A 21,322-nucleotide genomic window follows, 5' to 3' on the forward strand; every position below is an offset into this window, starting at 1 on the left:
CACCCTCCTCTCTTCCCTTTGATCCTGCCTCCCCATGCTTCTTCCAACTTGAGTTCCCTGAAGGTATGCCTTATTTTGCAGGGCTAACTCCTTCTCATGCTTTAGGCCTAAGAGCCGTGTCATCTCCTGTCAGGTTGGGCGCCTCCTCTGGATTTCAGAACTTCCCAGCCTGCTTTTCTGCATGGCACATAGTTAGGTAGGTGGGGAAGGCAGTAGGGTGGGAGGGAAAAAGGGGTGTGGCTGCAGATCCCCCTGTGAGGTTTTTTTATTTTTCTGAAAGAACCTCAGTTTCAACAGTGCCTGGCTGCCACTACCAACGACTTGAAACAGATCACATTAGAAGTCCCAGATAGAGCAGAAGAAAATGTGGGACAAAACTCAAAGTTATTTTTTTTAAGACCAGATTTACTGGTCAAAAAGAGACTGAAGGAACCTGAGACTGTGTCCCTCGATTACCCTCAGGTCTGGAAAGGAACTCACCCTCATGGATCCAAGCAGTAAATAGTTCTATAGGAGGGCCAACAACACTAGTAAGGCATGCTCACCAGGGAATGGTCAATCATTCAAAATCAAAAGGGCAACATTTACCTAAGGATAAAGTTGAGAAGGGATGGAATGGTGGGTGGAATGGAAATAGGAAACATCACAACTGTTGTTGCATGGAGGGGGATGGCAACCACTGAGATGAAACAAAGAGTATGATTTGTTCAGTGTAAACCTGATGATCTTGTCTGTAAACCTTCACTCAATTCACACAAAAAAAAGTTCAAAGAAAGAAAAAACAAAAACTGAGTATCATCTCTCTTCTTCTTTTCAGAGTTAGCAGAGCCAGTGGTGGGTGCATTAAAAGAACTTTGGCGAGTACTTAACTTTCAACCAAGTGATGACTTATTTAATCTGAGCTCCTTCTCAAGGGCTGACATCTTGTCTTTTCAGTCTCTAAGCAGCATCTATCTGACTTGTCATTGTTGCCCTACCGAGATGCTTATTGAAAGGGATAAGGAGTGACTACCAAGATGACGCACCCCACCCTTCCCAAAGGTTTACAAAAGTACCTTAGAAGTCATACGAAAGGTGCCCCACATTTTTGGTTTCTGCCAATCATAAGATATACTCAAGCTTTCTTTCAATTAGCAAGACTGGAGAGGGTGAGGGTTCCAGTACTTCAGAGGCAAGACTGAAGGGAGATTGTATTCTGGGGATCAGAAAGGCCCCTCATACCTCTGTCCCTGCAGCATCTCACAGCCTCAATTGAGATCAGTGCAGGACCCCGGGAAGGGGTGAAGTGTGAGTGGAGCCTTGGAGACCACAGTTCCCCACTAGTAGACCACAGGATTTGGAAGAGAAAGCAGCAACTCCCCTGGCGACCTGTAGCCCTTCGAGTCAGGCCACCAGGTTGATGAGAGGAGGGCAGGAGGACAGGACGTGAGCAATGAGGGTTCAGCAGTGCTGGAGAAAGTGAGCGCATGGGCTTGGAGTGGAGCCCCGAGGCCTGGGGGTCGGTGGGCGGGAGCGGGCCGCAGAGGCGCCCAGCGCACGACCGACCGCCCGCCCTCCCTTCCCGCGCCGGCCTTCGGCTTCCCCGCCCCTCACAGCCGCTCCCTCCGGCTCGCAGCTTATTTAACCTGGCGGGGGAGGCACCCGCGCCCTCACTTCCCCGCTGCTGTCCGCTCGCCCGGAGCTGGTCTCGGTCTCCGACTCCATGGCGCTTCTCGTGCAGCTGCTGCCCCTCGCCCTGGCGCTGGCCCTGGGGCCGGCCGCCACTCTGGAGGGACCAGCTAAGTCGCCCTACCAGTTAGTGCTGCAGCACAGCCGGCTCCGGGGCCGGCAACACGGGTAAGCTGAGGCGTCCTGCTGCGGGTGGAGAAGGGACGGTGCGTCCGGGCTCTGAGCGAACGCTCGCGGGGCATCGCCGTGGGCTGGGGGTTCAGGGGAACAAGCCCGAACGAAAAGCACCAGGCGGAGGGAAAGTGTTGCTGTTGCATGCCGTCAAGTGGGTTCCGACTCATAGTGACCCGGTAGAGGATTTCTGAGACCACTCCTTGGAAACCCGTAAAGGGTCGCGATGAGTCCAAGCCCACTCGAAGGCGCTGAACAACAACAAAAACAGATCTTTCCAGGAACTGGGGTACTACGTGTAACCCACTAGGCTACCAGGGTTCCTCGGAGGGAGAGTAGTGGGGGGGACAATGGAAGGAAAGACTGCTACAGGCACACCAGAGAGGAAGGGGTTGGGGGTTGCTGTGCAGCACTCAAAGGAAGAGCAGGAAATGGACCCGGCTTTCAGAAGTTGGCAGCTCTCAGCACCACCGAGTCACTGTAAGAAAACGGCCAGAATGCAGAGGAAGCCCACCCAACAGTGCACTCATAACTCTCCAGCTAGGCCGTTGGTCAAAGGACTAGGAGGAGACCAAGGGACAGCATCCAAGGTGCCCAGGCTCTTCTTCACCTGTCCCATGGCCTGAACCCACCACCAGGCACTAGACAGGGTTCTTGGGCTCCCCTGCCAGATGTAGAACAGGGGAATTCCCTGGGCCTTCACACAGGCTGTACAGATGAGAAAACTGAGTCCAGAGAAGATGCAACACTTTCTGCTGACACTGCAGAATGCACTGAAGCCAGGATTTGAGGCTATCTTAAAGCACTAGCTGGGTTTGTAAACATGAGACATCATCGTTGTAGGTGTTCCTTTGAGACACTAAAGACGTGTTGACTTTAGGGGACAAACCCAGGCAGAGAGCTGAACTGATCAAGAACTCTGCATAGACCCAGACAAAGGTGGGCAATATTTCCACATCCAGAACCAGGCCATGCCTGCTTTACACCTAGCCAGGCTTTTACTGCAGATTCCAGCCTACCTGGTGGTACCAACTTGTTTTCACAGCCACTATATGTAAGTCGCGTCATACCCAAATGCCACTGGGATCTGGCATTCAAACCCAGGCTGCATTTAAATGACTGGGTAGATTTACCCAGTCATTTAAAAATTGATCAAAACCCCCTGTGCTGTTATTGTTATCTGCCATCAACTCGGCATCCAACTCAAGGCAGCCCTGTGCACAACGGAACAAAACACCATCCCCGTGATACTACAAACCTGACATTGTGATTCACAGAGTTTCCTCTGGCTGGTTTTTGGAATTAGTTTGCTCCGCCTTTTTTCTTAGTCTGTCTTCATCTGTCCGCTCCTCTGAAGCCTGTTGGGCATCATAGTAACACACAAGCCTCCACTGACAGATGACTGTGTATTGGTTGGACATCAACTCAGGTCTCATTCATGGAAGGCAAGAATTCTACCAGCGAACCACCAACCACTTCAATGGGTTGACTAGAGATGACATTCCAGATCCTTACAAAGCTGTGGCCTTCTACAGCTAGGAGTGTTCTGGGGGCAAGCATAGGTTACCCCTTCATAGGGAATAGGTACTTTTATTTCCTCTGCCTGTGGTTTTATGGGTTTACCTAGCATTTCAGATGCTCAGGGCTGGGGGCCAGGAGAAGGAATTGTCCTAGGAGTAAGTCCGACCACTCTATAGAGTGAAATCAAGCCAGGCCATACTGCAGCCACAACACCTGGAAAGAGAAGAGCACTGGGGACTATTATGGGGGCTTAGAGAAGTGGGAGATCACCTTTGACACAGGCTGTGTGTACTAGAGGACTAGGGAGTTACGTCAAAAACACAAGTGGGGCATGAGACATAACAAACCAAATATGAGCAACTGGCTTTTGTACTATCCTTGCCTAGCTCACCTGGTCCCTCTGCCTTCCTTGCCAATGAAGTTTATCATGTTTGGGTGCCCTAGTTGGCCTGCGAGGTTTCTGTTCCTTCTGTAGTTTAGCCACTAAGCAGGGTCAGATTACTCAACAAGCAAGGTAAATGCAGAACTTGTTGTACTTACTAACATTTAATGAACCATTTCACTTTTTTTCACCGCATCAAAGATTCTGCCTCCAGGGCTGGCTGGCATCTGTCTCTCTCCCATCCCAACAGCACCTTCCTACAGAATCAAAGCCTCTTTTCAAATTTACAATCCCTGACAGGAACCAAGCACCTTTTTTCTGTGGTGAAAAAAGATGTGAAACTGTTCACTAAACATTAATAAACACCAGTAAGCTTGTGCTTACCTTGCTTGTTTGGTAGTCTGCCCCTGCCACTAAATCAGGAGAAGACCCTTGGAGTACTGTTATCCAGAATGGCATGTCTGTGCACACTTACAGTGAATTGTCAAGGTTCTCCCACTTTGAGTCATCTGTAGCAGACTTCCTTCCCTTCACAGCGAAGGAGAACCACTGGAAAAGAGCCACACCCCCTTTGCATTAAAATGCAAATTCTCTTTACTATGAGATTCAGATATTAGACCAATGTCCCCATCACAGTCCTGTAGGCTAACCCTCTTGATTAGCATCATGCAGTACAGTTGGACTGGCCTATCATGATCTGTCATGGGCAGAATGCTCTAAGGAAAAACAAGTGCACTCACTCTGCCAGAAAAATCAGGGCCTACTTGTGGCGCTGTGGGATAAAGCACTGACTGCAAGGTCAGCTTGAACCACAAGGTCGGCGGTTCAAACTCACCAAACGCTGCTCTGAATCCCTATACAGTTGGAACTGAGTCAATGGCAATTAACAACAGCACTGTAGAGCTATAGGATAAGCATTTGACTGCAAGGTCGGTTTGCTGTTCAAACTCGCTAAAGGCTCCTCAGAAACCCTATACAGGGTCTCTATGAGTTGGAACAGAGGTACTTAATGACAACAACAACAGGCAGAGGGACCATGACAAAAGGATTACAGGCCTGGTTAGGTTTACTCTGATCTAACTGTCTCTGAAAATGCCACAGGGCTGCCTGGCATTGAACATGTGGGTGTGGCACCCTGTACAAATGGATAACCATGTTCATGTTCCAATACTTCATTCAAAGCCAGAACTAGCAATGAATGAGGGTGGAAATTTTTCGTTACTGTTTTAAGGAAAGACAGTGTGCTTCAAGATGTGAAGGAAGAAGGGACGATTGTATCTTCTTATATGCTAGGGTTTCTCACCCAAACACCACCATTGCTTTTATCTTCATCATAACACAATAGTATCTGTTGTTCATCCCTCTTCTCATTTTACAGACAGAGAAACTTCAGCTTAGTGACATACAGTGACTTAGTCCAGACACAGAGAGCTGTTGGGAGAAGAGTGAATATGACATGCTCTATTGGCTCCCAACTGTGCCCGTGTTGCTATAGAAAGGAAATACAAAAAAGAGAGAAGTGAAAAATGCAACCACACTTCCAAATATTAACAACCAAAAACTGGACAGAATTTCCTGAAGCATTTGGTTTTCAAGTCCACGTTGACCAATGCTGTCAAGCTCAAGGCAGAAGGCCCAGAAGTGCCACCGTGGCTTACTTTTTGTATGTATGCAGCTCACCCAGGTGTGAGAGGGGGCAGTCACGGTGGCCCCCAGCCTCCACTCCTGTGTCACAAAGGGCAGCAGCAGTGAAAACTCGCTCTGCAAAGGAATGGTGGTGCTGCATTCCCAGAGGCTCACTAAAGATTCACCAACTGCCTATAGACAGTTGCACGGAATTCATTGCTTCCTGCTTGGCCATAGAGAAGAACTTTTGAGATGATATAACAATAAGCAAGGAGTACTGGTATGGCCTGTGGTCAGCAGGGACTCTTCAGAGACCATTTAAAAGTCAGTGTCACCTGTGACTCTCAAGTAGCAAGCAGGGAAGCAAGATGGGAGAAAGATGATGCTGTCTGCTCCAATAAGGATTTATAGTCTCAGAAACCCTCAGTAGCAGGCGTGGGGAACGTCAGGCCCGCAGACTGTAGAAGGCCCACGAAATCATTTGATCTGGCCCTACCAAGGCAACCACAGTTCCAGCCATCATATTAGGCATGAGTTCATTAATTGCTTGAACAAATGTATCAAGTGAATTTTTAAGTTGACAATTTTGCATGGCCCACAAATGATGTTATAAATTTTGCAGAAAAACGTTTCCCACCTCTGATCTATAGGATCGCTATGAGTCTAAATTGACTCAGTGGCAGTGGGTTTGGTTGTTGGATTGAGACTAGGAGACATGGACACTCTTCCCTGCCTGGTCTGTAGTTGTCTCTCCAGGCTTAACTTCTCTCACTGCCAACTGCCCACATTGACTCACTGATGTTTACTCTGCCTCCTTTGCCGACTGCACAACAAGCTGGACAAGAAGTGATTGTTGTATGGTAGAAAAGACAGGATGAAAAAGTAACATGTCAGAATGACCCCCTAACTCAATCATTTGCATATTTGAGAATGGACCAGTATGAGGATGGTATGTGTAGCTCTCACTGCAATATCAGTTTACTCCTGAAAAATACTGTGCACATCAAATGCTGTCAGTTGATAGTATTTTTAAAGTTCTAAACGAACTTGGTTGAAAGGTCTGAGTACTCTACCCTTTGGATCACAGCTGAAGATCCCTTGGCATAGGAATTTTGTGAAAGTTCTCAGTTCCTTTTGCCTTCCTCTGACTTGTGAGTCAGACAGATGAACTGCCTGCCCCCTGGCTCAGCAGGACCCCCTCTCCATTGTCACATGCAACCAGACCAGCCTCCTTTTGCCAGAGCCTCCGAATGAAGATCCTGTCATCACTTGGCCTGAGCACAGTTCATTCAGGTCAAGACCCAGAACTGCAGAAAAAAATGCACAAAACCAAATCCCTTGACTCTGAAAAAAGAGACTTCCCAACGAAACTCCAGGAACTTGGCACTCAGTTTTCCACAGAGATCCTGAGAAGTCTTCTAAGCTGAATGGTCCCAGGAGGAATATTTTTGACACGTCTAGCCCAAGTTCCTTCTCTAACCTGACGTAGTGCTCAACTTCACCTAGAACCCAAAACAAAGAACAAGACAGAGCACTTGTTCTCAAAGTTCTGTTAGGGTAGTTAAAGAAAGAGGACATGCTCACCTACCACATCAGTTACAGGTTCCCATGTTGCATTTTGTACCCAGAATCGAACAAGGCATGTGGTAGCCGTACCCATGAAGACAGGAAAGAAGCAAGAGTGTCACTTGGAACTGTGGGCAATGCTTTCTGGATGAAATAAGACTCCAGAAGAGTCTGAGTGACAAATAACAGAATTAAATGGAGGCTGCTCCCCTGTCATCATCCTGACTACTGCCAACCAAGCCGTTGCATTTCCAGCATGGATATTCCCAACAGGTTGTCCCAGGGAGCTAGGCCACTGGCTTCCTCAGGACACAGCATGTGTCTCCACATCGAGCTACCTGAAAAGTGTCAGGACCGACCTCACCCTCACCCACTAGACAGTGGGGTTCGCCATGTGCACTGGGAGGTCAAGTTAAAGCCTGTGGAAATTTTGGCTCAATGTTGGGTAGGAGTGCAGAGAAAGCCTAGGGACTTCTATCATAGCTGTTGTGCATAGAAAACATACCACTTTTATTTTGTTAGCTTTCTCAGTCTATAACATGCAATCTAAAATTTTTAAGATGCTTCTATTTATACTTGTCCATGCCAAAGAACGAAAGTTATGTAAAATTATATTGATGTGTAAGATGTACTTTGTCAATTTTTTATTTGGAAGGACTGATGGAAATCTAGGGAGGTCCATCTACTCCAAAGCCACTTTACAGTTACCTCCACTGAAATGGTTGTCTCTGTTCCATCTTTAGAACGTTCTAATCTCCCAGGGGTGACTGCTATGATGGGAAGAACCTCACAGTAGGGTAGACACCTGACCATCTTGCTGACACTGTTGCTTCTGTTTTCAGCCCCAATGTGTGTGCTGTGCAGAAGGTCATCGGTACCAACAAGAAGTACTTCACCAACTGCAAACAGTGGTACCAGCGGAAAATCTGTGGCAAATCAACGTGAGTATCTAACCACAAAGGGCCACCCACCATCAAGGAGATTGTGCTGTGGGAATGGTAACTGCAGCACCCTTGGGCCTGAGCCAGTCCTCTAAAAGGTCAAGTTGCCTAAGGAACCATGGAAAAGCATGTGCACGCATGTCACGGAGCTATGTGCTCTTGGGAGTGGCGTTTTCAGTAAGCTGGCTAATTTTCTTTAGCATTTTTAAGGCTGGTGACAAGACTTGGATGCATTGTTAAGAACTGGTTTGGAATTTCAATAAAACGTGTGTGTGTGCGCACCACTCACATGTATGCACGCCCATATGCACATGTGCGGCTATGCACTTCTTTATCCTTATTAAATAATACAAATATTCAGTGGAGAAACCACCAGCACATGACCTTGAGAGAGAAAAGTCTGTTGCTGAACTTACATGAAAAAACATTACCCCTACATTGCAGTGCTTAGACAAACCAAAACAACTTAGAGCACTTAATAATATATATATTATTAGACAGTATAACAGTAAGATTATCGACTCAGACGTAGTGCTAAGGCCCTATCACTGCCAACTCATCTGGGCAAGTTGCTTCAGCTTTGGAATCCTTAATTGCCTCATCTGTAAAATGGGAGTAAAAGTAGGATCTACCTAATATAGCTGTTAAGAGAATTGAATGGGCTTGTCCATTCAATCCTTTTAATTCATACAGTGCCAGAACATAGTAGGAGTCCTGGTGTGGTGCTGTGGGTTAATGCACTGGACTGCAAAGTTGGTTTGAACCACAAGGTCGGTGGTTTAAGGTCACCAGCCGCTCATCAGAAACTCTATACAGGGTTGCTGTGGGTTGGAACTGACTCTATAGCACTTAACAACTAACAATAACAGGACATAGTAAATGATCAATAAATGCTAGTTGCTAGATCACTAAAAATTAAAATCCACTCAACGGCACCTAACTATGTCAAAAACATTAGTATTTCCCCTGAATTTGAAAATCTAGGCTACATCAACAGAACTGAAGGTACCAACTGGGCGTGGATCAGTGTGGTTACAACAGGACTTGGTACTTCTGTCAACATGGAGGGAGAGGGCATTTGCTACCTGGTTGCCTTGTGGAAGCAGTGTAACATGCATGTTCTAACAAAAACTTAGAATTCTGGGGAAACCTAATCTGTTTTGGCACCAACCGAAAACAGATTTCAAAGCTGGCTCTCTCTTGTAGACAGAAAGATGAGCTACAGGAACCTCCTGAGTCTCTGTGAGTGTTGATCATCCTCTTGTCTACAGAAGATGGGGATTAAGAGGTTTTGAGCCACTGCCTTGAAGCTTATCCAATGCTGGAGATTTTCTAAGCTATAGCTTATAAGATTATCTTTGAGCGGACATCTCCAATTTATTAACCAACTAAAGGAAGGAAAAACACTCTGCTTCAACTGCACATGGGAAAACACATTTTGTGATCTTAATTATATTTAGAAACTATCAATCCTGGTATAAACCAAGGAAATTAGAAGTTATGCAGAGTTGGGAGAGACCCAAAGAGTCCAAGGAGCCTGACTAGGGCAAGTCCATGACAGCTGGCCTCCTACCTTGTTGAGAGCCCAACCTTAAAGCTAAGAGTTGAGTGAGCTAGGAAGACAAACCTCTCAGGTTCAGCGAACAAACACCAGCAGCCACACTTGTTGCTTCGGACAAATAGAGATGAAGCAAGTTTTATATATCTCATGTCCTACCATGTTGTGCAAATTTAAAAAGAATACCTTTTGTACTGTTTGACTTTTCCACATGTGCATATCATATATTACCTACTCAAACAAACAGCTAATTAATTACACAGTTAAACACAAAGCCTGGCCCCATATAATTACTTCTTGGAAGGTGGCCTGAATATTGGTGCCAAGCAAACAGCTCTTCTACATCTCAGAGCCTTGGGCTTCCAGAAGCGAAGTTCCGGTTTCTCAAAAACAGGACCCATCTGGGATGGCAGGCTGGCAATGGGGTGGCATTTGCCATCCTATTTCAGGATGCTCCTTGTGTTGAAGCATTTACCTGATGAGCTAGCTGTAGCTTAATAACATGCTCCACACGTTCTCAGGCTAACATTATGGTAGATGCTAAGTCTCCCTGGTTGATTGTCTTTTGTCACCTGCATCTCTCTCTGTGTGCCACAGCAAGATACATGCAATGTAGCTGTGTGTTGGAAAATGGTTCCTACTGACTGAGTTTTCCCACCTGGGACAGGTTTGGTTCTGGAAATGTGGTGGCGTGATGAGACACTTTCACATCAGTAGGTAGAGGGAAGCCCCCGGGTACTGGGAAAGGGGAAGAAGAGAGGAATGAAGGGTGGGTAGGAAAGAAAGTGAGGTTTAAAGAAAAGACACACCAAGTCCAATGCCTAGTCTTAGCTAGTCTGATCCAACAAAGCCAAAAGAGGTATTATTCACATTCAACTCTTGAGTGTTGTTTTGGGCAGCCTCAAAAGAGGAAGTCCGGAGAGGAAAACATGAGTAGATATAAAACTTCATGATCCCGGACAAGAGAAGCTCTTCCTGGAACACCAAGTGCAGTGCCAGGAAGGTGGAGCTGGCTTGGAAAGGCTCCAGCGCACTCATGTAGGAAAGGAGGAAGAAGCAGAACATCATCTCTGGTGTTGCAGAGACAGCTGAGTAAGAGGAGGCTTGCATCCGTTCCCTTGGGCCCCCAGGCTACTAGTGCAGCCCAGGAAGGATGGGCACCTCTGAGAGAGCTGCCACCTACTTATCATGTAGCCAGAACTAAGTGCCTGGGGATAGGGCTGTGCTGGCTGGAGCTGACGTCCTTCTGGTGAAAGTAGTGCCTGGATGCATTTATTTGGGTGATGAAGAGACTGGGGAAAGGGATCATGATGGTGGTTGGAGCAAAAAGGACCAGCTCAGCAGTGGGCCAACATGGGCAGTGGGAATTTTTACAGCAAGAGCACAGAGAAGAGGCTGAAGCAGAGGTGTGTACTGGGATGAAAAGGAGCAAAGTGCCAAGGAGTAGCAGACAGGTACAGATCATCAAGGGGACCAAGACCAGAGGAGAGTTTGAACTTGAAATAGACAAGGGACACCAAGTACAGGGAATGAAGACTTGATAGGTCACACAGAGACGCAGGGGCAAACCAGGTAAGGCAAGTACCTGGAGTCCCTTGTTTGCTGCAGTGAGGCCCTGAACTCCACCACCCTGGGGACAAGAGGACTGGCCATACTTAGCACTCACACCCTCGAGTGATGCTAGGCTGGTAACCCTGCATCTTCAGACCAAAAATTTAGTGCATTTCCAAAAAGAGAACAAGCTGAGTCTTTGGTGTTATTTGTCAAGCCCAACATATGGATTTTATTACAAGGGGGAAAACAGGTTTTAAATGGGCTTCTATTTAATGACATGAGTGAATTTTGTTACTTGAAAATTCGTTTTAGCTTTTATTTCAGATCTTATAAAGCATCAGAGTGATGGAATGACTAATCAAACAGAGGGGACTGTGGGGAAGACAGCATCCTGTTCTTTGGTTTCAGACTGCAGTCCGATTGGTAACCATAAAATTTTTACGTGCAGCAGTTTGAGCAATGGTGCAGGAAATTGTGGCCTGGGTGCCTTGTTGCCTTTGGACAGGCCACCTTTATGTGAGCACTGCTAAGAGGAAGCTGTCCAACTGCCAAGGTAGAGCTGACATCATGGGTATGTAGCAATCCGTAGCAGGAGCTCAGACATCATACATGTGACACAGCACGGGCCAATGCAGCAGCTAATGGGTAGGCGTGGCATTTGTCCATTTCATTAGTCTTGAAATTATATCATGAGGAACACATTTCGCAAGGACAAGAGCCATTCCCTGGAACCAAGCAAGATGAGCTGGCGGGACACTCCCATTTCTCTAGTAGCAACACTGCTTTGCTCAAGGACTGAGTTATTAGTACTTCTTCAGCACTGAGTTAAAGTTTGGAAATTCAACTTTTACCAAAGCCAGCTAGTGCAGAGCCAAGTGTTTCCATCAGCTGGCAATGCTATTTCCAGTAGATCTCATTCTGGGCAGGGCACCCAAAGATACACGAAATTGAACGAAACAGAACCCTCTTTTTTTCCTCCCTTCCCCATGTCTCACGACTCTACTCCAAGAATTAGAAGCAGGTGAGAAGTCACCCAAGAAAGCCAACTAACTATCCACAAGCATCTTTTTCCCTGTTTCACATGTCTTTTTTGTAGCCAACTGGAACTCTGTTGATAATGTACTCCAAGTAACTGAGACGTGACAGCTAGGCAGTCCTTCCTAAAGGTTCTAAATCATTCCTGTAAACTCTGGAGAGGCGACTTAGCTGACATGGAATTTTGTTGTTTAGTACTCAAATGAACCTTTGTACTGTCTGGGTAAGGCTCTATGTTGTTGTTAGGTGCCATCAAGTTGGTTCCAATTCAGAGTGGCCCTATGTACAACAGAATAAAATACTGCTTGGTCCAGCTATATCCTCATAATTGTTTTGTTTGAGCTCTTTATTGCAGCCTTGGTTTTCAGTCCATCTCACTGAATTCTTCCTCATGTTTGCTTACCTTCTACTTTATGACAGACTGAATAAGGCCCCCAAAGATGTCTATATATAATCCCTAGGACCTGTGGATCTGTTACCTTACATGGCAGAAGAGACTTTGCAGATATGACTGAGTTATAGACCTTGAAATAAACTATCTAGGTGAGCTCAGTGTCATCTTGAGAGTCCTTATGAAAGGGTCAGGGTGAGAAAAAGTGGAGCTGGAGTCAGGCACCACAAGCCAAGTAATGGCAGGCTGCCTCTAGAAAGGATGGGAATGGATTCTTCCTCAGAACCTCTAGAACAGGAGTGGGGAACATCCAGCCCACAGGACTGGCCCTGCCAAGGCAACTGCGGTTCCAGCCATCACACTGGTGGTGATGGTAGTGGTGGTTACAGGCCGTGGAGTTGGTTCCAACTCATACCAACCCTGCGTACGATTTCCGAGGCTGTAAATCTTTACGTGAGCAGAAATCTTCATCGTTCTCCTGAGGAACAGCTGATAGTTTCTAACTGTCGACCTGGAGGTTAGCAGTCCAACTTGTCGCCACTATACTACCAGAGCGCCTAGCCATCACATTGTTGTTGTTAAGTGCTGTCGAGTCAATTCCAACCCATAGGAACCCTGTATAGGGTTTCTGAGGAGCAGCTGGTGAGCTTGAACTGCCGACCTTGCAGTTCAAACGGCTTTGCAGTCTGGCGCATTAACCCACAGCGCCACACTTAAGCTCCTAGCCATTGCATTGTTGTTGTTGTTAAGTGCCTTCGAGTCGGTTCCGACCCATAGCGACCCTGTACAGGGTTTCCGAGGGTGTAAATCCTTACGGGAGTAGAAAGCCTCATCTTTCTCCCGCAGAGCGGCTGGTAGTTTCGAACCACTGACCTTAAGGTTCGCAGCCCGATTCGTAACCACTACGCTACCAGAGCTCCTTATTAGAGGTGAGTTAATTAAATGTTTAACCAAATACAGCATGCTGATTTTTAAGTTGATAATTTTGTGTGGCCCATGAATGATGTTATAAATTTGGGCAGAAAAAATGTTCCCTACCCCTGACCTAGAAGGAATGCAGCCCCTAATTATACCTCCATAAGGCCGATTTCAGACTTTTGACCTCCAGAACTACAAGACAATATATTGTGTTGTTTTAAAGCACTAAATTTGAGGTGATTTGTTGCAGCAGCAATGGTAAACCGATGCAGGCCTTAACTATTAAGTTATATAGCTTTATAGTAGAGGACCTGTGGTCTCATGCAAGATATTTCTGTCAAGGAAGTTATGAACATAGCATGTATTTTAAGGTACATCCTTGGAGTCTTGTTAGAAGAAGTTCAACAACTGAGTATTTAGGGCTTCTCGTATGGTTGTTGTTGTTGATGTTTCGTACCATCAAGTCAGTTCTGATTCATAGCAACCATGTATAGGCTTTCCAAGGAGGGGCTGGTAGATTTGAACCACCAACTTTGCCGTTAGCAGTCAATTCTCACAATGACACTGTGAGACCAGTAGATTATTGCTCTGTTTACAGATGGGGATACTGAGGCTCAGAGAGGCTAAGTGAATTGCTCAAAGTCATCTAGCAAGGAGAATCATGCCTAACAGCTTGTGCCAATGACTTGGGAAGGTCCTCAAGTTCCCAGGCCAACAGCACAGACAATGAACCACTCCGCAGGCAGTCCCTGGGGCAGGTTGGATGTCTAGACAGTAAAGGTCTGTGTTTGCTCTGTGATTCAGCTTGGAAACCCTGACATGCTGAATGGTTTACCTTCTGTCGCAGTTAATCCCCAAGCATTTGCAGTTAGAACTGAAGGCCAAAACCGTGAAGCACATTTGGGAAAGAATGAGTGTTTTAACTTATCATACTAACTTTGGGGAAAATGACTTGTGGTAGTGAACTATGAATATGTCTCTATCTAATCATGGGCAAAAATATTAGAGGAGAATGCAAGAAAGCTTCCCAAACCAGCTCTATTTTTAGACTTTGGGATGGTACTATCATTTTGTCCCTTCCTTTAAACGTGCATCTAAATCAGACACCCTCCTTCACTTTCTTTTTTAAATTATTCTTCTGGCCTAGGAAACTGCAACAGTCATTAGTATCTCACTGCCCTAGTGCTGTTGTTGTTGTTCCGACTCATAGCAACCCTGTATTGGGTTTCCAAGGAGTGACTGGTGAGTCTGAACCACCAACTTTCAGTTAAAAGTCCAGTGCTTATCCTACAGCGCCATACCAGGACTCCCATTGCCCTAAGTAGGAATGCATTTTCTGACATGAGGATGTTATTATTGGGCTATGTCTGGCCAAGGAGAAACCTTTCATCAGAACAGTTTTGCTGATTAGAATAGATTCAGACAACCTGAGCAGAGAAGCCTACAACTAGTGGAACACAGATGGAGACTCTCCAGGGTTTCCATCCATTCCTGTGTTCATCCTGGAGATGACATCAGACCCATGACTTTGTGAGTGTCCCCATCCCCTCTCTGTATTCTCCCTAGGGTTCAGAGCCCAAGTAGAGTGGCAACTGATCTGAGAACCAGGAGGCTTAGGGCAGGCCACTATTGAGATTGCCAAAGCAATTGCCCTCTGCTTCTCAGGGGCCATGCAGACCTGTTCAAGAAGGGTTGGTATTGATGGGACAGTTGGAAGCAGGTAAGCCACCATCTGTTGAAGCATCTCAACCCAGAAGCCTGGCTCACACCTGTGCACTCGAGTTGCATAGATGCCACACTGTGGAAAGCAGGAGTACAGGGGAGGGAGAGGTTAGCAAGGTAGAGGATTAGGAGAAAGCTTCCTGGCTAAGAAGAGGTTTTGCTGCATCTGGGACTGATGAAATGTGGTGTGAGCTCTAGGCCTGCTCCTACCCAACTGTGATCTTAAACCTCTTCCCTGCTCAGAGCCCATGCAGCTTTCTGATGCCTCCTAAGTACCCTTGTCCCTGCTAAGACTTTTCTGCTTATATCTGTCCCTTCCTTCTCAGACACTCAGGCCTTCCTCTGATGTGTCATTTCCTTCCTATGGTCACCATTAAGTTCATACTCGGGGAGTTGGTTTTCTTTTGTCCTCAGTTGTGAGGCCAACTGAGCTGTTTCACTTTTCATTGGCTTAAAACTATATTTATTTATTTATGATGGAATTAAGGAGGATGAGTCTTGGCCAACTTGGCCAACAAGAGATGCAAGAGGACTTTGAGAGCAAGACCCATCATCTTCCAGCTGTGCTTCTCCAAACCATGGAATTTCACATAGGCACTTCTGGAAAAGAAAAAAAGTTTTGGTGGCTTGACCTAATACCACATCCCTAGAGAAGCCCTGAGATCCCATGCAAAAATGTCTCCTGATTGTATGCATTCAAGGTTTGGAACTTTCCCTAGGAGAGATGTCAGGTCTCTACCTACAACCGTTCTATTAGATGCTGGGATCTAAGAATGTTTTTTCTGTATTGGCTGGAATCATGAATACGGGATTGCAAAGAATCTTAGAGACCATCTAGTTGAACTTCACCCCATTTTATAGATCAGGAAATAGACCTAGAGACAAGGATTTTCAAGGTCACCTTGCATGTTAGTGAGCGATCACAAGCCAAGTCTCCTGATTCTAGTACTATTTCTATTACACAATAAAATGTTATGTTATCAATTAAACCATACTTAAGTTACAGAAGACAGCTTTCATTTCTGAAGATGCAATTGTGAGTTTGCCAAGGTCCTGAAGCCATCAACCTGGGATCACTATAGGGTCCAATGAGTCTGAATGGACTTGGTTTGAGTACAGGGATGAAAGGTTATAGAAAGAATGGGATAGAGGAAAACCAGAAGAGGGCCAAGAAGGAAGGGAGGGTGAAGGGATGAGGGAGAAAAAGAGGTCATTTCTTGGGGCCGTGTTTCTGGCAAAATGACACGGGCAGCTCCCTGGCAGCCTGAGAATCCTAGTGAATCTGTTTTGGACACAGATGAGCCAGGATTTTATTCACATGACTAAGGCTTCCCTAAGAGGTCTCCAGTTGAATTAACTAGAGCAAAATGTCCCGGGCACACTGAATGTGTGCGTCCTCCATCTCTTCAAAGCCTTTCCAAAAGACAAAAACTAAATGTCTTGACAAGAGATTGATCCCACCGATACGCAATATTTAGAATAGGCAAATGCATGGAGACCAAAGTTTATTAGTGATTACTAGGGGGTCCTGATATGGTGCTGTAGAAAGCACTGGACTACTAACTACAGGGGTCAGTGTTTCAAACCCACCAGCTGCTCCTCAGAAACCCTGTCCAGGGTCACTATGAGTTGGAACGAACTTGACAGCTCTTAACAACAAGGGTGAGTGAGAGGGGGAACTAGGGAAGATACTTCTTAAGAAGTGCTCAGTTTATGTGAAGGCTGATGGGAAACTTTAGAAATGGATAGTGGGATGGTTGCATAACAGAAGGAGCATAATGAATGACACTGAATTGTACATGTAAAAGTGGTAGAAATGGCAAATGTTTCCGTTACATATGTTTTACCACAATAATACAAAGATGTTTATTATTATTATTGTAAAGTTTGATTGTAAAGACTGAGGAAAAAACTTGATTACTTATCTGCTGTCCTTCTTCTTGATCATTAAATCAGGAAGCTAGACGGAACCTGAGAGATTTGATGCAACAATCACCTCATGATACATACTTATTTTTTTACAGATGAGGATATGGAAACCTGGAAAGAAGGGACTGGCTGGGGAAGTCCTAATTCATTAGTGGCAGATCCAGAACTAGAACTCCGAGCTCTGGGCTCTTTCTGGTCCCTCATGGACACTAACTGTTGGGCTTCTCATGAATTATCATGGCAATGAATATGGTCCCCTGGTTTCCAGTTGGTCTTCTTTAGGTGATGGTAACTATCTGAAATGTTCCACAGAACTGATAAGCTCCTTGCCAAGGAAAGGTACACATACGATCTCACAGATGAGGTCCTGAGACCAGATCTCTCCCACATCCTCCTTTTCCTCAGTCATAGAGGCAATTCTTCCTGGAGAAAGAGTGGATGAAATGTGAAGAGGAAGCCTCACCCTGCCTAACGCCCATGTATGTGTGTCTCATTACAGAGTCATCAGCTACGAGTGCTGTCCAGGATATGAAAAGGTTCCAGGAGAGAAGGGCTGCCCAGCAGGTGACTAGCCAAGCCTTGCCTAGTGATGTAGACAGTGCAGGAGTGGGAGGGAGAGGCAGAAGTCTGAATGGGAGCCATGGGTTGAGGATGTGTTGACATTCTCCTCAAGTGCTCACTGGTCTTTAGGTTTGACACAAAGGGCAGAGGAGTAGAAGCTGGAAACAATGAGTTTCTTATGCTGATCCTTCTTATCCAAACTTAACAAGCTGGTGGAATAGGCTCTAATTCTGACCTACCCATGGTCTTCTCACCAGGTGCAGGCTTCTGGGCTTTTTTGTCTCTGGGTGGGAGAGATTCTAAACAGCAGGGTTGACCTGATGACCCACCAGTTTCTGACAAACCTATTAGGTAATAGATGTGATTGTTTTGAACTCTGGCTGGGGTGGGAACACCAAGCCAGCCTTCCTCACTCTGTCTAAACATGACCCATTGGAGTCCAATGGGAGGAGAGCAACAGGCCTGTAGGCTGAGCTAGAGCCAGCAAGGGCACCCACATACATGCCCATTGTCAGGCCAAAGTCTGGCAGCTGCGATTTTGTCAGAATCTCGCATTTTGTCCCCCACATTACCAGGGATACTGCAGAAGAGTTTTTGTAACTTGGAAATATTAGTGGTGTTATCAGTTCAGAAGGTGAGACTGGTGATTTTTTTAAAAGAAAGAGCAATTTGACTGGTGTCAGCATCGCTAGGAGGAGCTGGTTGCCGTGAAGTGGGACTGTGGTGTTTCTTGCTTAAGTGAGAGAACCCGTGGGGGAATGGACCAGGTAAAGAAGGATGGCCTTCCACAAGGAGCTCAACCTCTGTACCTTCATTTTCCACCTCTTAAAATCAACCTTAACCTCACTGTCTAAGGAGAAGGCTCTCCTAAACTTCAGGCTGCTTTTAGCAAGTAATGTTTTATTACGAGCAAATGTACAAAATACCTCAAAGATTTGGAAATCTCCTCCATTCTAGTAGGTACCATTGGCAACCTACTAGAATTTTTTAATTAGGATACCTATTTCTAGTATACACTCCTGCCCATACTATCTAAATGTCCATGAACCAAGGTTTTGCTCTGTGGAGATTCAAATGATTAGAAATTACCAATTTGTTGAGTTCAAGCAAGGAGGCATTTGACTTCAGTTGTTTTAGATGCTTACCCTAGTGTGGCGCTGTAGGATCAGCACTGGATGACTAATGACAAGGTCAGCAGTTCAAGCCCACCAGCTGCAGCTTGGAAACCCTATACAGGGGTGCTATGAGTTAGAACCGACTCAATGACACTTAACAGCAATAACAGATGCACGTAACAAGTGTGAAGTTCCTCAGCAATAGGCTGGCTTTGGGTCATCATACTCATCTCGTCACCCATCTTTAGCTGAAGATATATCCTTCTCTCCATCAGAGAGGGGAGGATGTGAGATCTGTTTGGGGTGGAGCCCCACAGACCCATTCCTCTTTCTGTTCTCTGCCCTTGCAGCCCTCCCACTCTCAAACCTTTATGAGACCCTGGGAGTTGTGGGCTCCACCACCACTCAGCTGTACACAGACCGCACAGAGAAGCTGAGGCCTGAAATGGAAGGACCAGGCAGTTTCACCATCTTTGCCCCCAGCAATGATGCCTGGTCATCCTTGTCAGCGGTGAGATAGCCTCCTTCTGCCCCGGGGACCCTGACTGGTGGCTGCCCTGCTTCCCAGAGTGGTGGACTGGTGGACATGAAGAATGGGGATTCTGTCAGTGGTCTAATGATTTCCTACTGTCTCCAGAAACCTTTTTTCTTAACCTCTCAGATAAAGCCATGGACTTGAACTAAAGTACACCTCACCAGGTTGCTTCCAATACCACATCGGTTCAGTTGGACAGACAAACCTTGGTGCTTACTGAGGAGGGATCCTTGTCAGAATGGAGACCTGGATTCATTGTGATTTAAGAAGCATGTTTCCCAGAGTAGTAAGGACTCTTCTCTTGCCAAAGAGCTTGAACCTGGGGTCTGTAACCATCTGCCATGCTGTCCTTCTTCTAGGAAGTCTTGGACTCCCTGGTGAGCAATGTTAACATCGAGCTGCTCAATGCCCTTCGCTATCATATGGTGGACAGACGGGTCCTGACTGATGAGCTGAAACACGGCATGTCTCTCACCTCCATGTACCAGAATTCGGACATCCAAATCCACCATTATCCCAATGGGGTAAGGAAGTCTTGTTATACAACAGTGCCCTTCATTTCCAGTGAGCCCCTTTGGCCCCGTCGGTGGGGTTGGTCTAGGGAGTTTTGCCCTGTGGTAGGTACCATCTGCCTCTTAGCACCTGCTTCTTGGCCCTCCAGTTCCACAGCTGTGAAACCCACATTCTGCTACTGTGTTCAAAAACACTGTTAACACTCTTTGCCCTCCTAGAAGCTTTGAGGCTGTACTGTTGATATATTGTTAGTGGCTTATCCTTGCTTTTTCTCTGGGCAGATTGTAACCGTCAACTGTGCTAGACTGCTAAAAGCCGACCACCATGCCACCAATGGTGTGGTCCACCTCATTGATAAGGTCATCTCCACCGTCAGCAACAACATCCAACAGATCATCGAGATCGAGGATACCTTCGAGACCCTTCGGGTGAGGAGCTGAGCTGGGCAGAGACCCAGGCAGGGGGCAAAGTGTCTCTCAAGACGGCCCTAATGGGGCCACTTGTATGGAAGGAGTGTCTCTTTGGGGAGTCATGGAACAAGTTACCCTAAATGCCTATAAACGTGGAGAATCCTCTAACCAGACACCCAGCTTGGCTACAAGGAAGCATTGTCATCATCACCCATGAAATTCCCACTGCCTGTCTTGCCTTGGTAAAGTTTGCCTTCCCTTGGCTCCCTGGAGAATGCATTGGTTTGTTATTGCAGCAGGATCGGTCCCCTGACTGCAGAGTCCTCTGAACCCCGTTGCTTCCAGAGGTAAGAGGGTCTTTCCTCACAGAACAAATGACCTGTTAGACTGTCTGATGCTTCAGGACCTCACGTCCCCACCATAGAACTTCTCCTTGTAGCCATACGTGTTTTCTCTTGGAGCCAGACCAGAAAGGCAGCCCCCATTGTGGGCTCAGGAGCCTTGAGGTTGATTTCTGGCCTGGCTTCTGAGTGCTTTGTAACTGCAAGAATATGGTTCCTTCCCCTGCCTAGCAGGCATGTAGCTTACAAGACTGGCAAGTAGGTGTTCCTGTTGGTAACGGCTGCTCAGGAGGAAGTGAACACAGGCTGCCTTATCAGGGTTTTTGCCCTGATTCAGAAAGAACTTCCTGGCCACAAAGGATGCTGTGTGGGATTGGGGTGGTTCTTCCCATGGAGATCTCTAATACAGAGGCTGGCTGGCATTGCTGTGGTGTCAGGAGGCTCTCTAAGCTTCCCCAACCCTACCATTTCTTCTGGGTCACTCAGAGGTCAGACGTCTGCAAAGAAATGATGTTCCTGAAGTTGGTGATGCGTATTTTAAATAACAACAGTTAAACTCTCATTGCTTGTTGTTGTTGTTGTTAGGTGCCATCAAGTCAGTACCTACTCATAGCGACCTTATGCACAGAAGAACGAAACACTGCCCGACCCTGGGCCAACCTCACTATTGTTGCCATGTTTGAACCCATTGATGCTGCCACTTGGCCAATCCATCTCGCTGGAGGTCTTCCTCTTTTTCTCTGACCCTACATCTTACCAAACATGATATCCTGCTCCAGTGACTGATCCCTCCTGACATTATGTCTGAAGTATGAGAGACGAAGTTTGTTCATTTTGGCCTCCAAGGAGGACTCTGGCTGCACTT

General features: G+C 46.4%; 1 protein-coding gene across 1 annotated transcript in view; it reads left to right on the forward strand.

Annotated features, from left to right (window-relative positions):
* The first annotated feature begins 1,654 nt into the window (after positions 1 to 1,654).
* Positions 1,655 to 21,322, forward strand: part of TGFBI (transforming growth factor, beta-induced, 68kDa) — a 40,481-nt gene continuing 20,813 nt past the window's right edge. Inside the window, exons 1-6 of the mRNA XM_006866095.1 lie at positions 1,655 to 1,836; positions 7,777 to 7,875; positions 17,482 to 17,546; positions 19,009 to 19,169; positions 19,553 to 19,717; positions 19,988 to 20,134. Of these exons, the coding sequence (XP_006866157.1) occupies positions 1,703 to 1,836; positions 7,777 to 7,875; positions 17,482 to 17,546; positions 19,009 to 19,169; positions 19,553 to 19,717; positions 19,988 to 20,134 (771 nt within the window). The 5' untranslated portion in view covers positions 1,655 to 1,702. The remainder of the gene's footprint in view (positions 1,837 to 7,776; positions 7,876 to 17,481; positions 17,547 to 19,008; positions 19,170 to 19,552; positions 19,718 to 19,987; positions 20,135 to 21,322) is intronic.

This window comes from Chrysochloris asiatica, unplaced genomic scaffold (assembly GCF_000296735.1).
Source record: "Chrysochloris asiatica unplaced genomic scaffold, ChrAsi1.0 scaffold00087, whole genome shotgun sequence".
In the NCBI taxonomy this organism is placed as follows: Eukaryota; Metazoa; Chordata; class Mammalia; order Afrosoricida; family Chrysochloridae; genus Chrysochloris; species Chrysochloris asiatica.